Consider the following 13731-nt stretch of genomic DNA (forward strand, 5'->3'; position numbering starts at 1 on the left):
AACTATCGTTGCTTATCTGTTGTTCCTCTTGGGCATCGCAATATTCCCTGACTCTAATGGTAACAGGGTGCATATGAATCACTTACAATACTTGGATCCCTTGGAGGAGGTTCATGAGTATTCATGGGGCATTGCTTTCTTGGCACATTTTTTGGCGGAGATGCGTAGATCTTCTAAGGCGACTGCCTGTCAATTTAATGGGAATTTCACTGTATTACAGGTAACGTGAACTAGTTATTTTGTTTTCCAATTAGTTCTTTCTTATACATTTCATTGGAACGATCTTTCATTGGCGTAGGTGTGGGCTTATGAACAATGAGTACAAATATTTGGAGTCGTCAACTCATGGTTTGGACCCACGGGATCCTGTAGCTAAGAAATACTTTTTCGACAATAAACCGAAGCCCAATAACAGAACTCGGTTACTCGCCACCACAAAAATACATACCTTTACACACGACAAAGAATCGTGGCTATTTCTCAAAAATCCGTGGCAAAAGATTATTTGCCACGGCTAACGCATCGTAACTAATACTCAAGTGGCTAATTCTATTTGCCACGACGGTAGCCACGGTTTTTCTGGCGCAGCTAATAGTACATGGCTATTTGCCACGCATTTTTTAGTGGCTGATTAATAGTTAGATAAATAGCCACGGAATTATCTTAGCAGTGGCTACCCGTTCACCTATTTACTATACTCCAGGGATGACAAAAGACCATTTCATTTTTATATTTTTTGGACTACAGAAGTTCTAAAGTACTTTCCAACATCATTCATTCATTAATTTAATCAAATATTACAATGTCATAATTTATTACATTTAAGCGACTACACTAACAAAGGGTAAAAGAAAATGTGAACAAAAAATAGAATTAAAATGATGAATTTCCGACAGAATATTTGGGAGAACATTAAAAAGAAGAAGTAAAATGCAGATGGGCGATCTAACATTCCTTTACATCCAAAGTCGATCAACAAGGATCTTCCACATCAACCTTCATTCTACATCTTTCAGTGAAACCTGTACCGTAAAAATAAATCTAGTTAAACATCAATGTAAACTTTACACGGCAACAGGATTAAACTTTACACAGCTCATATACGAATAGGGGTTATACAGCATAAACAAGTTTCAGATCCTTGTCATAAAATTCCAATCCTGCCCCACAAATAGTAAATCCTCAAACATCTACTATGAGATCTATTGACACAAAACAACCTCCATCAGTACTTCTTAAGAGAATCAAAGAAAATTTTGTTCCATACGGAGGGCCCACTGCTTCAATAATATCATTTTGGCATATGAAAACTTTGTAACTACAATAGGCACCAAACCTAGAGGATCAACAAACTGAATGCACTGAATTGATCCGATAAGATTTGAGCTAGAGAAACCAGTCATGGTTTCTAAAAGTTATTGAACAGCTAAGCGATTAATTTTTTGTAATGGTTGTATCTTACCTTAGGATATGTATAGCAGGATCATAAGCCTATGGATGAGTCTGTGGGAGGACGCCCTACAATAAAAATAAAATAATAATTATTAAGAAATCTTAAGGTTTTACACAAAATAGACTTAGGGATAGCCCACACATATCAGTCCAACTAGCAGTAACAATCATATCTATCTCTTGTCAATCATAAATTTCAGATACGGTGTAAGGACATTTCAATTCTCCTACCCTGTTAAGCTTACAATGGATACCGGCATAGTGTAGAAGTCCACTCAATCCTTTCTCATACCACGACATCATACTTGATATGCGCTTTATCCCTCCAGCCAGATCCCAATAAGTCTACCGCAAACACTTTGCAACTCTTAGAAAACTTTGATATGTATCACCCACTCAGGAAACTACATAACCAAATCAATTCTCAGACAAATAAATAGATACAGTGAGTCAATCACCGACCAAAGAATTATTCCATTTATAGAGGGAGCAAAGACCTAATAATACAAAATTCAAAATTTTAAAAAGGTATCAAATTATAAAAGATAAGGAGTATAGCTACCTTGAACAGAACTATTAGTAGCTAGAGAAGAACCACCAATCAACGTTCCTGCAACAATTATTCCTTTTCCCCCAAAAGTATATATTAGATTTGTCTGACGTCCGATCTTCATTTAAAAGATTGGCGTGAGTGTTAATATCTATATTTAAAAACCCTCTAGCTAATATAGAGAAGTTAGTTGCAGCAAAAACCCTCTCAACAAAGTCTATTAAACAATGGTTTACATCTCGATCCAAAATACAGTTATCAAGAAACGCTTGCAGGATGTTGGGAGTTTATAACCCTTTCGATGTTTATACCAATGCATTTGATTGTAACTTGATAGCACATTCATAGTACACTCTAATGGGCTAGATATTGAGACTAGACACAGTATTTATGAAAAACAATTTCTCACATCATAAAAGAGGACAAACAAAAAGTTGAATGCAAAGTTGTGTTGATTTGCCATAAAATAGAATCCTAATTTTAGTTTGTAATTTCTTCAAATACAATGTGTTCCAAGCTTCCATAGACAACAAACAGAAAATTCAGGTTATCAGTATCACAGACTAAAACTCAACATAATCCTTGTCAGATAAACAAAGACCTAATATTTATCTAATGCAGCGAAAGTAAACACTAATACAAATTATGAGAAAAAATCACAAACCTCATCTTCTTTCGACTTCTTCTTTCTTTCAAGGTCTTCAGCAGTCTCCATCTAAGTCCACCAATAAAAATCAGTACATACACCACCTAATTGTTCAGAAATTCCCAATTCCTTTTTCGGATCTACCTTGTTTTCAAAAAATAGTTCAAATTTTAAAAGAAGACAAAGCTAATTAACAGTAAAAAAATTGAAGATCGATATACAAAATGAAACAATAGAAATCCCTAGTTTCAGAAAATCAAAAGAACAAGAACTACTTCTTCACAAACCCCAGCTTACATGCAGGATTGCGATTTCCCTGAGAGACTTTCAAAGTATTGATTTACTTTTTTTTTCCTGTTACGGAAGAAACAAGAGGAACGAGAAAACTGGAAAGTTGAGGGGGAACTGGGGAGTTGTTTCTCTCCTCGTTGGAATCGTGGAGACTTTTACGGATTATAATTTGGTCAACTACGGCAATCTGCTCTTATCTCGAAGAAAAAGCCCACGGGCCCACAATCCCCACATAAAGTTCTAAAAACTAGGTGAAAGTATTGTTTGGTAACGTACCAGAGGCATTTTATAGTATTCGGACGTATTCCGACCAAGTAGTTTGGAATTTGTTGGATCAATGTATGTCACAATCTAAGGAATGAATGAAAAGAAAATTGAATTAGTTCCAAATAAAATTAAATTACTATGCCGGGTACTAGTTCCGGCATGCTCAACGACAGTACCGCCAAAACAACCAAAGCCGGAAACATGTGACGACATTCTCGAATAATTTTCCGGCATTCCGGAATTGCACTTGAAAAAGAGGACTTAATTTTAAACAGTACCGGCATTGTATTTTCTTGAACATTAATGCCGGGATTCGCAATACCGGCATGCTCGATATGTAAGGTTCCAAGCCGGTATTTTGTGCCGGCTTTGTCCATAATTTATAAACCACGCCGGTACTAGGTGTCGGCGTGCTCGATAATTTATATACCACGCCGGTATTTAAGTTCAAAAGTCTCCAACTCCTAGATGTTTTTCTTGTGGTACCGGCATGGTAAAGTTAGGAGTGAACCATGCCGGTTTGGATATTCCATGGAATATTCGGTGGTAGGTAAAAAGTTAACTGCGTGCCGGCATGGATTTTTTTGGTTGAAGATCACGACGGCAATTGTTTCAAAATGGGGGATATTTTTCGCCGACATGGAAGTAGTATGAATACCGTGCCGGTTCTGGTGGTGCCGGCGTGGTATTCGAGTATGCCGGCACCAAGCTTTTTCAGAGAAAAAATGGCGGTTTCAAAAAAGACAACAACATATTTTCGAGCTCTTAGTAGCATTACATGTGTGTTGGGGATGCTTGTATGTTGAACTTGTTTACTTTCTTGGGTTGGTTCTTCAAAAAATACTTCATGCTCACGAAAATCATGATTCAAGGGCGTTGGTTCATCATATAATTCCAATTGTGAGTTTTTATCATTAACCGAAGATTGAAGATATGATTGTTGTTGTAGTTGAGCTAAAGATTCAGCGGCTGCAATTCTCTCCTCACAATCATCTTCCATTTTCACAAAAAAAATTCCACTCAAAAATATTTTTCCCTCCTTCTACTCTCACCTCACTCACACAAATTCAAATAAAAATACACACTAATCTATCCCCCAAATACTTAAGATTTTACTAATTATTATTAATCACTAAACCTGATTGGTGAGGGCTAGATTAGGAATTAAAAAAATAATTACATAAGGGATGACCTAGATTTGATATTTGGATCCAATTTTTGTCATGTAGTTATATCCCCCAATTAGTTTCCATATCCCCCAATCGCGCGTTCTTAAAAAGAGTCCACTTAAAATCGTGTACAGTGGCGGAACTACATATAGACTTAAGCCAGCTCAAAGTCCAAGAAAACACAGTTTCGCAAAAAACAATCATGTCTAAAACATAGCCTTAAGCCACCCCTACAAATCCAATTAGTTTTCAAGCCACCCCTACCCTTATTTTCCAGCTCCGCCACTGATCGGGTACACCCCAATTAATCTGGGTATACCCGAATTTGGCCGGGTTATATAATGGCGAGAGAAAACAGTAGATAAATGACTGCTACTTAATCGGGAGGTCGGAGTAAACGACTACCGAAGACATTTTTGTTTGCTAACCTTTGATTTGCCAAAAGCACACAACTCCGTTGTAGTCTAGGTGGTTAGGATACTCGGCTCTCACCCGAGAGACCCGGGTTCAAGTCCCGGCAACGGAATATAATTTTTTAAATTCTTTTGCTTTTCCAAAAAAAAAAAGAAAGAAAAGAAGAAATTTCATTTCTCAAAACTGACTACCGACCACACTGGAAGAAGAAAAATCCTATCTATCTTTATCTCTAACACCGTTTTGAAAAAAAAAAAAATCTAACTTTTTTTCTCCACCACCTAGATTTTGTCTGAGATCAAGCAACAGAGATCAAATGGGAAACCTCACAGAAGATTTGATCATCGACATCCTCGTTCGTTTACCAGTAAAATCAATCATAAAATTTAGTTGCGTATGCAAGGTTTGGCATAAATTATTGAATAATAATACTAATCTGGATTTTGTCAAGCTGAAACTCAAGTATGATATTGAAATTGGAAACAATAAGCTTCTTTTAACAAAAGGTAATCTTTTGAACTCTATAAATTATGATCCAATAATCATTATCAGCAACATCTAGACCAATATTATTATCTGATGAGATTGTAAAGATTGATCATCCAGCCATGGATGCAGGGACTAGAATTTTGAGTACTTGTAATGGTTTGATTTTTGCTAGCACTCCAATAGGTTATGATATATACATTTGGAATCCAGTTACGAAAGAGTATAAAATACTACCATATACGAAATCAATAATGTGCCGGATGAGATATGTTTATGAAATTGGGTGTGGGTTTGGTTATGATTGTGGAATTGAGGATTACAAGGTTGTAGCAATTGTTCATGATAAGAATTCAAATTATTCGGATGTGGAGGTTTATACATTAGGTTTAGATACATGGAGAATGAGTTCATCCATCCCGTACAGACTTGCTAAAGGAGGACCTGCTGGGGTATTTTTCAATGGAGCTCTTAATTGGTTAGCCCAATCATGTTCAGGTACCAAATTACAAGTTTTACTTTCATTTGATATGAAAGATGAGATTTTCGTTGAGATACACCAACCTGAAAATTTGGACAAATTCAATTATAAATTTGTGGGTGTGCTAGGAGGGTGTCTAAGCATGCTTTGCAGTGTTGGTAAGGTTGGTTTTGAGGTATGGGTGATGCAGGATTATGGAGTCAAAGAGTCATGGACTACATTGTTCAAGATTGACCAACTTATGTCAGTTGATATTCCATCTTTTCACTACTTGAGGAGGATCGTGTCTCTGAAAAACGGTGAGATCCTATTAGAGATTCGACTGGATGGAGAACAGGATGACACTACGTTTATAGTGTATGACCAGAAGCGGGAGAAAGCTAGGGTTGTAAAGATCCTAAAGATGGAAAATGAAATACTTCGGAACCACAGTCGTATCTTCGGGATCGTAGTAAAAAGTAGAGTCGAGGAAGTTTTGTATTCCTTTCGTTAGCGGGGATGGAACATACTTTATTGAGAACATACTTTATTGTCCCACTAGATCGGATTGCTTGACAGCGGAGTTTGAAACATACAGTATCTTATTGGAATTGTGTTGCCAATTTTAATATCCTCCTTCCTGCTGGTTTTTTTTTATGGATTTATCATCCAATTAAACTTATAAACATTATCTTCCTTTTTCCTAATAAGTTTGAGCTTGTTTACGACAGTGTAGCCAAATAGTATTTTGAGTGATTGGTTTATAGTACTTTTTTTACTTCCTTATATCTTTGGTCTATAATAAATCTTAAAGTACTATTCCGTTACATTGAGTATGATCATGCTTATATTACAGAAATCACAGGATGTTGCACTAATGATATTGCTTTGGGAATTTACTTTTTCTCTCTTGTTTACTAAATCAATCCATAGATGGTCCAACTAAACATTATAAGGAGGACTTCTGGGAATATACTGTTGGCTTCATTGCTTTATTACTGAATTTGTCATATGAGTTGCGGATGTTTTCATCTGAATTAGTATCTGAAGATGTGTTTCTTTCGTTTATGGTCATCCAGTGTCTGTTAATAGAATTTTGAGCTCTATTTTAGTGTCGTCATCACTGTTCAGGACTACAATCTAGTATCAAGATCAGGGAAAGGCGTCATCGATACTTTCTGTTCTCTTTCTTTCTTCTGGTTCAAATTGCGGCATCGAGATTTTCTGTTCTCTTACTTATTTTTCTGGTTCAAGTTACATACAGTAGTTGATAGATGAAACTTTTTTTTTTTTTGAAGTAGAATATAAACCTTGCACATACTGCCTCCAGTATTCTGCCTTCCTAGTCTAGTGAGCCTCTTTTGTGGGTGTACATTTGACCAATTCAGATGCAGACAATGTTTTGAAAATGGCCGTTATGATAATTCTTCTGATAAGAAGATTCTCCTTTCAACTCTTGTATGAACTATTTACAGCTTGTGTTATTTGGTTCAGATATATTATAGTTAAAAAACTTGAAATTTCTAGTCTTTTCCGTATGGGACTACTAGCCAAGGTGCTGCCCTGCCTTTGGTAATGGGGGAGATTTACGTTCATCTGCTGATAACGACTCTTTCATAACCAAATATGTCCGATTTTGCTTTGTTTAATTGCTTATCAAAACCGACGCTTTGGCCGAGTGGTTAAGGCGTGTGCCTGCTAAGTACATGGGGTTTCCCCGCGAGAGTTCGAATCTCTCAGGCGTCGTTTTTAATCGTTTTCGATGGGATCCTACTAAACTTCGAGGGGATTTTTCGTTGTCGTATTATCCTGACACCGACGGTACCTTTAAACTGGTTAGTAAGAACCAAATCTAAATTTTTGATTCCTTCCCCTTTTAATTAATAACTAGATTTTGTGCCCGTGCTACGTCCGGGTGGCTACTAAAACTTGCTTTTTCTTTCTTTAAACCATATATTTGTTCTCGAATGATGTAGTTTCGGCTCGTCCCATCGTGATGCATTTTTGATTTGGTGTGGCTCGGCTTCGCCTCGCCCTGTAGAATCTAACTAGTGTTAGTCCACCTGCAAACACAATATACACTCACAGAATAATAAGAAGAAGATATGTGAGAATCAAAAGATTTTTATTGAAACTCAGTACTCAGTACTCAGTTCTGTGTATTTTGAGAACTGATTACAACACCTTATATAGGTGTTAACAAAGCTAACTAATCTAGCCAGTAGAAGCTAAACTGACTGCTACCAATGCTCCTAGTCTGTTGGAACAGCTAATGACTAAGTAATATGAATTATTCAAAGTAGAACAGAAACAATAAACTGTAAAAGTATCCGTTGGGTTTGGCTTAAACTCCAACAGCCTCCCTTAAGCTCAAACACAACGCTTCTCATAGCTACACACTCCCAGCAAATGCTTGAGCCTGAAAAAGATATCTTCCTTCAATGGCTTGGTAAATGTATCTGCAATCAGCTCCTGTGACTTGCAAAACTCCAATCCAATTTCACCATTCTTCACAAGATCGCGAATTTTATGAAACTTAATGTCGATGTGTTTAGCTCTTCCATGAAAAACAGATTCTTGGTTAAGGCTATGGCTGATTGGTTGTCACAATATATCAGTGTTGGAGACGCTTGATGCATATTCAATGTTTCAAGTAAACCCCTCAACCAAACAGCTTGACAAGCAGTTGCAGTAGCTGCCATGTACTCCGCTTCAGCAGTCGAAAGAGCAACCACCTGTTGTTTCTTTGAAGACCATGATACTACACCAGAACCCATATAGAATACAAAGCCAGAAGTACTTTTACGATCTATATCACCACCCCAATCGTTATCAGTGTAACCAACAAGTTCAGAATTATTAGAGGATGAATAGAAAATACCTTGATCTTGGGTACCTTTTATGTATCGCAAGATTCGTTTTGCAGCTTGAAGATGTACTTGACTTGGTGTTTCCATGAAACGACTAATCAGACCAACTCCATATACAATGTCAGGTCTAGTAGCGGTTAAGTAACGTAGACTCCCAACTAGTTGGCGATAATGGGTTTGATTCACAAACTCACCTTTACTAGTCTGATCCCATTGCACTCGAGCTTCCACTAGTGTCTTTATGGGTGTGCAAGAGTCCATCTTAAACCTCTTCAAAATGTCAGCAACATACTTCTTCTGAGATACAAAAATTCCATCATCTCCTTGTTCAATCTCAAGTCCAAGAAAGTATGACATAAGACCCATGTCAGTCATCTCAAAATGACTAACCATTGCCTCCCTGAATTCAGTAATCATGTTTTGATTAGTTCTAGAAAATATCAAGTCATCCACATATAAACAAACGATAAGCATATCTCCATCTGTAGTAGTCTTCACACATAAAATGGGCTCATATGGGCATTTTTGAAAACCATGTTCAAGAAAATAAGAATCGATACGAGTGTACCAGGCTCGTGGTGCTTGTTTAAGCCCATAGAGAGATTTCTTCAACCTGAAAACTTTATCTTCTTCGCCTTTCTTTGCATACCCAATTGGTTGATCTACATACACTTCCTCTTCAAGTACCCCATTCAGAAACGCAGATTTAACATCCATTTGATGAATCTTCCATTTCTTTTGAGCAGCCAAAGAAATAACAAGACGGACGGTCTCCATTCTAGCTACCGGTGCGAACACTTCATAGTAGTCTATGCCATCCTTTTTCTTATAACCTTTCACAACAAGTCGCGCCTTAAGTCTGTCCACAATTCCATTAAGCTTGTATTTTGTCTTGTAAACCCATTTAACTCTAATGGATTTTTTTTCTGGAGGAAATGTAGTCAGCTCCCATGTGTCATTCTTCCCAATAGAATGAATTTCATCATCCATTACACGAACCTAACCATCATCCTGTATTGCCTCTACATAAATAATAGGATCAGAATCTGCAAACAATGCAAAACTAACAATTTCTTCATCAGTCTCCTCATTGTCATTAGTTACAACATAATCCTGTAAACGTGCATGCATACTACGAGTTCGTGTTGAAACACGAATTGCTGGAACTTGCTGAGGTGAAGAATCAGGTTCTGAAGCATTATTTGGTGTTGAAGCACTGTCTGGAACTGGAGGTGTAATTGGTTCTTGAACTTCTGCCTCATATTGTGTTTCTTCATTGTCGGTGACATCTAATTCAACTCCCAACTGTAACTTTTCAGTTCTTGTCCACGTCCATGATTTATCTTCACAGAACTCAACATCTCTACTGATAATAACAACACCGGTAATATGATTAAACAACTTGTACCCCTTGGTTGTATCACTGTAGCCAAGGAATATGCACTTTTCTCCTTTTACGTCAAGCTTTTGTCGTTTTTCAGCTGGTACATGAGCATAAGCAATACTCCCAAACACACGAAGAGCTGCAACATTAGGTTTAAAACCGCTCCATGCTTCTTCCGGAGTCATATTGCGAACACTACTAGTAGGACTCCTGTTAAGAATGTAAGCAGTACAAGCAACGGCTTCGGCCCAGAAAATTTTGGGTAAATTCTTATAATTCAGCATACTACGAGCCATTTCAACAATGGTCCGATTTTTTCTTTCAGCAACTCCATTTTGTTGCGGAGTATAGCTAGTTGTAAGTTGATGCCTAATGCCATGCATTGTATAATAATCGCCAAAAGCATTTGAGTTGTACTCTCCACCTCTGTTAGTGAGAAGTACTTTCAAACTCTTTCCACTTTGTTTTTCGACAAAAGATTTAAATGTATTAAATATTTCAAAAGCATCAGATTTATTCTTCAAGAAAAATATCCAAGTCTTTCTACTGTAATCATCAATAAAAGTAAGAAAGTCACGATTACCTCCATGTGATACAGTCTCCATAGGGCCGCAAAGATCAGAATACACTATCTCCGACTGTTGGGTTGCTCTTCGGGACTTTCCAACTGGAAACGGAAGTCTGTGTTGCTTACCCACAATACAACCTTCACATATTCGGTTAAAGTCTTCCAATAAAGGTAAACCTGTAACCATTTCTTTCTTTGCCAATGAACGTAACCCATTAAAGTTAAGATGACAGAAACGAAAGTTCCATAACCAATTATCATCAAGAACAATACCACTGAAAGCACAAACAATTTCTGACTTTATAGGCAAAGGAAATAAACGACTCTTAGTCATTTTCACCTTAGCAATCAGCTCCTTCTTACGGTTCTCAATATTGCAAACACCATCATCAATGACAAAACGAAGCCCATTCACAGATAATTGACCCATACTAAACAGGTTCCAATGGAGACTTGGTACATAAAGAACATCGCGGATACAATGGTGAGAGTTATCAGCTAAAACAATGAGAACTTTACCTCTACCCAAAATTGGAACCTTGGCTTTGTTCCCGAAGTTCACCATTCCACGAACAGATTCATCAAGGTGGGAAAATAGGTCTTTGTTTCCGCACATATGATTACTGCAACCGGAGTCCAGAAACCAGGTATTCTTGATGTCACCGTCTTCTTGCGAAATACTGCAAGCAAAGAACAACTTTTCTGGTTCCTCAATCTCTACAAAGTTTGCCTGCTTCGTCTTCTTATTCGGATTAAACCAACAATTATTGTTGTAATGTCCAAACTTTCCACAGTGGTAGCATTCAACTTTGTACTTATCTTTCTTGCCTGGACTTGATGATGTTCCTTTGCTGTAGCTTCCCTTCTCTGTGATAACATCCTTGCTTTTCAAAGCATGTTCCAAAGAACTTGTCTTTCTCTGCTTCATCCTGTACTCATAAGCACACGATGAACCCTCTAATCCTTCAATGGTTAGAGTAGACATATCTTTTCCTTCTTCTATTGCAGCAACAACATAATCGAAGTTTTCTGTTAGTGATCTCATAATCTTTTCAACAACACGAGAGTCAGCTAACTGTTCACCATTTACCCTTAATTGATTCACAACAACTTGAATTCGAGAAAAATATTCAGAAATGGATTCAGACTCATTCATGGATAAAGATTCGAATACACCTCGTAAGGTTTGCAACCTTACAATTTTCACCTTGTCATCGCCTTTGTAAGCTTTCTGCAAGATGTCCCATGCTTTCTTTGATGTTTTTGCAGCTGAAATCTTTTCAAAAACTGCATCATCCAGGGCTTGGTGTATTAAGTACAACGCTTTCTTGTCCTTCTTTCTGTTCTCTGTCAAATAATCTCTTTGGGGTTGAGGAAGAGATGCACCAACTGCCGGATCATCTACATCGAAGAAACCAGACTCAACAACCTCTGTAAGCTCCTGAAAACCAAACAAGACTTTCATCTGGATGCTCCATCGATCGTAATTCTTCCCACTGAACTGTGGAACTTGAGGCTGTAGTGATTCTTTCATTGTAGCTTTTTATCAAAGACCTAATCTGCAAGACTATTAACAGCCGAAACTTAAGGATCGAGCACTAGCTCTTGATGCCAGATGTGGAATCTAACTAGTGTTAGTCCACCTGCAAACACAATATACACTCACAAAATAATAAGAAGAAGATATGTGAGAATCAAAAGATTTTTATTGAAACTCAGTACTCAGTTCTGTGTATTTTGAGAACTGATTACAACACCTTATATAGGTGTTAACAAAGCTAACTAATCTAGCCAGTAGAAGCTAAACTGACTGCTACCAATGCTCCTAGTCTGTTGGAACAACTAATGACTAAGTAATATGAATTATTCAAAGTAGAAAAGAAACAATAAACTGTAAAAGTATCCGTTGGGTTTGGCTTAAACTCCAACACGCTCCCGTCCCGATGCATTTATGATTTGGTGTGGCTCGGCTTCGCCTCGCCCCCGTCCCGATGCATTTTTGATTCTTGATTATACTGTTATGTAAACAGAAACGATCCGTCTGCACAAAATGTATTCTTATTGTTATGCATACAGAAACGTCCAATGTTAAGTCAGGAGCACCATCACTGAACTTAGAAGATGGGTTTGTTGATTTAAATGATCTCAAAATTTTGTATGTGGCAGAGAGCTAAATAAGATACAACAAAGTTAATTGGGGAAAGTCATTGCCCAAAAGGAAAATACAAAAAGAGATAACTGGGGAACTCAATATATGAAGGAGTTGAGTCATAAACTCGTCATGTAGAGTTTGATGAATCCCTGGTGTGCTGGTTTTAGTTATTACAAAATCAAACTTTAAGCTCTAGCTTAAACGGAGGTAAGATTGATAAATTTAGTGTTATAAGATGAAAATGGTCTAATGTAGATCAAGTGTAACAGTTGCAATATATATAAATTAAGTTAAAAAGAGCAGCATCTTTTTTGACGTCTTTGCCCACAGTTGCAGATCACATTGCCAACTGTATGTCAATATAATCTATCAAAATTGGCGCGAGGGAGGAAGTGGTAGCAGTGGTACTCTTCATTTACTCGTGATTAGTGATGATTATAATTTTTCTTCGACTGTATTTCCATGCTTCTGGGGGAAAAGCAAGGATCTTCTATTATCGTTTTCTTCTTAACTGCATATAGATTGACTCGCTTTACGTACTGCTAGTGTCAATGCCTGCAGACACACAAAAATTAAAACGTTCATCATAGGGGCCATAACTTATGCCCAAACATACAGAGTCTAATTTGAGGAACCATACAAACCAATGCAAATAAAATTCATGATGCACGACAAATGGTCTCCACCAATAAATCCAGAATTTAATGAACCTGAAAAATTGTGGGCTGCACGGTGATATTACTGACTGAGCCATCCTGCTCTGTTGCGGTCTCCACCAATAAATCCTGCAGAAATACATCGAAGTCTGGTCAACAAAAGCAGCAATCTCATAGAAATCCAGTCATAATATAACTGAAAAACTATATTACTTCTGCTGAAATAAGTCGTGCAACTATGTTTTTTGTTTGCTAGTTTCTTACAGTTAATCGACAACCAAAAAACTAAACTGGAAGCACATAATTGGCATTCTTGATGCCCCTGCCATTAATCCAAAGCATCTAATACACAACAGTTAATACATT

The 13731-nt window shown here is 37.3% G+C and overlaps 1 protein-coding gene, 1 long non-coding RNA gene and 2 other non-coding genes across 9 annotated transcripts; 3 read left to right on the forward strand and 1 right to left on the reverse strand.

The window, feature by feature from the left end:
- Positions 1–758: 758 nt before the first annotated feature.
- Positions 759–3084, reverse strand: LOC113300596. Of its 6 annotated transcripts, none has more exons than XR_003335844.1 (6): positions 2946–3084; positions 2667–2788; positions 2015–2077; positions 1684–1856; positions 1463–1518; positions 759–1022 (listed from the first exon to the last, which is right to left on the reverse strand). It is a non-coding gene; the product is annotated as an uncharacterized LOC113300596 (long non-coding RNA). The 6 variants fall into 6 exon arrangements; XR_003335843.1 differs by having other exon boundaries at positions 2015–2120; XR_003335842.1 differs by having other exon boundaries at positions 2667–2792.
- Positions 3085–4828: 1744 nt separating this feature from the next.
- On the forward strand, positions 4829–4901 carry TRNAE-CUC. The gene has a single exon. It is a non-coding gene; the product is annotated as a tRNA-Glu (tRNA).
- Positions 4902–5105: 204 nt separating this feature from the next.
- Positions 5106–6249, forward strand: LOC113294360 (F-box/kelch-repeat protein At3g23880-like). Its single transcript, XM_026542749.1, has 2 exons — positions 5106–5295; positions 5342–6249. The coding sequence occupies exons 1-2, from the start codon at positions 5106–5108 to the stop codon at positions 6247–6249; spliced, it is 1098 nt and encodes a 365-aa protein (XP_026398534.1).
- Positions 6250–7399: 1150 nt separating this feature from the next.
- On the forward strand, positions 7400–7481 carry TRNAS-GCU. Its single transcript has one exon. It is a non-coding gene; the product is annotated as a tRNA-Ser (tRNA).
- The last annotated feature ends 6250 nt before the right edge of the window (positions 7482–13731 follow it).

The sequence above is a fragment of the Papaver somniferum genome, chromosome 7 (assembly GCF_003573695.1).
Source record: "Papaver somniferum cultivar HN1 chromosome 7, ASM357369v1, whole genome shotgun sequence".
Lineage (NCBI taxonomy): Eukaryota > Viridiplantae > Streptophyta > Magnoliopsida > Ranunculales > Papaveraceae > Papaver > Papaver somniferum.

What these genes read in the sequence shown, in the direction of transcription:
- LOC113294360 (XM_026542749.1), top strand. Translation starts at nt 5,106, where the DNA reads ATGGGAAACCTCACAGAAGATTTGATCATCGACATCCTCGTTCGTTTA. An exon ending in TAAGCTTCTTTTAACAAAAG is followed by an intron (nt 5,296 to 5,341) that starts GTAATCTTTTGA and finishes AATCATTATCAG; the next exon opens with CAACATCTAGACCAATATTA.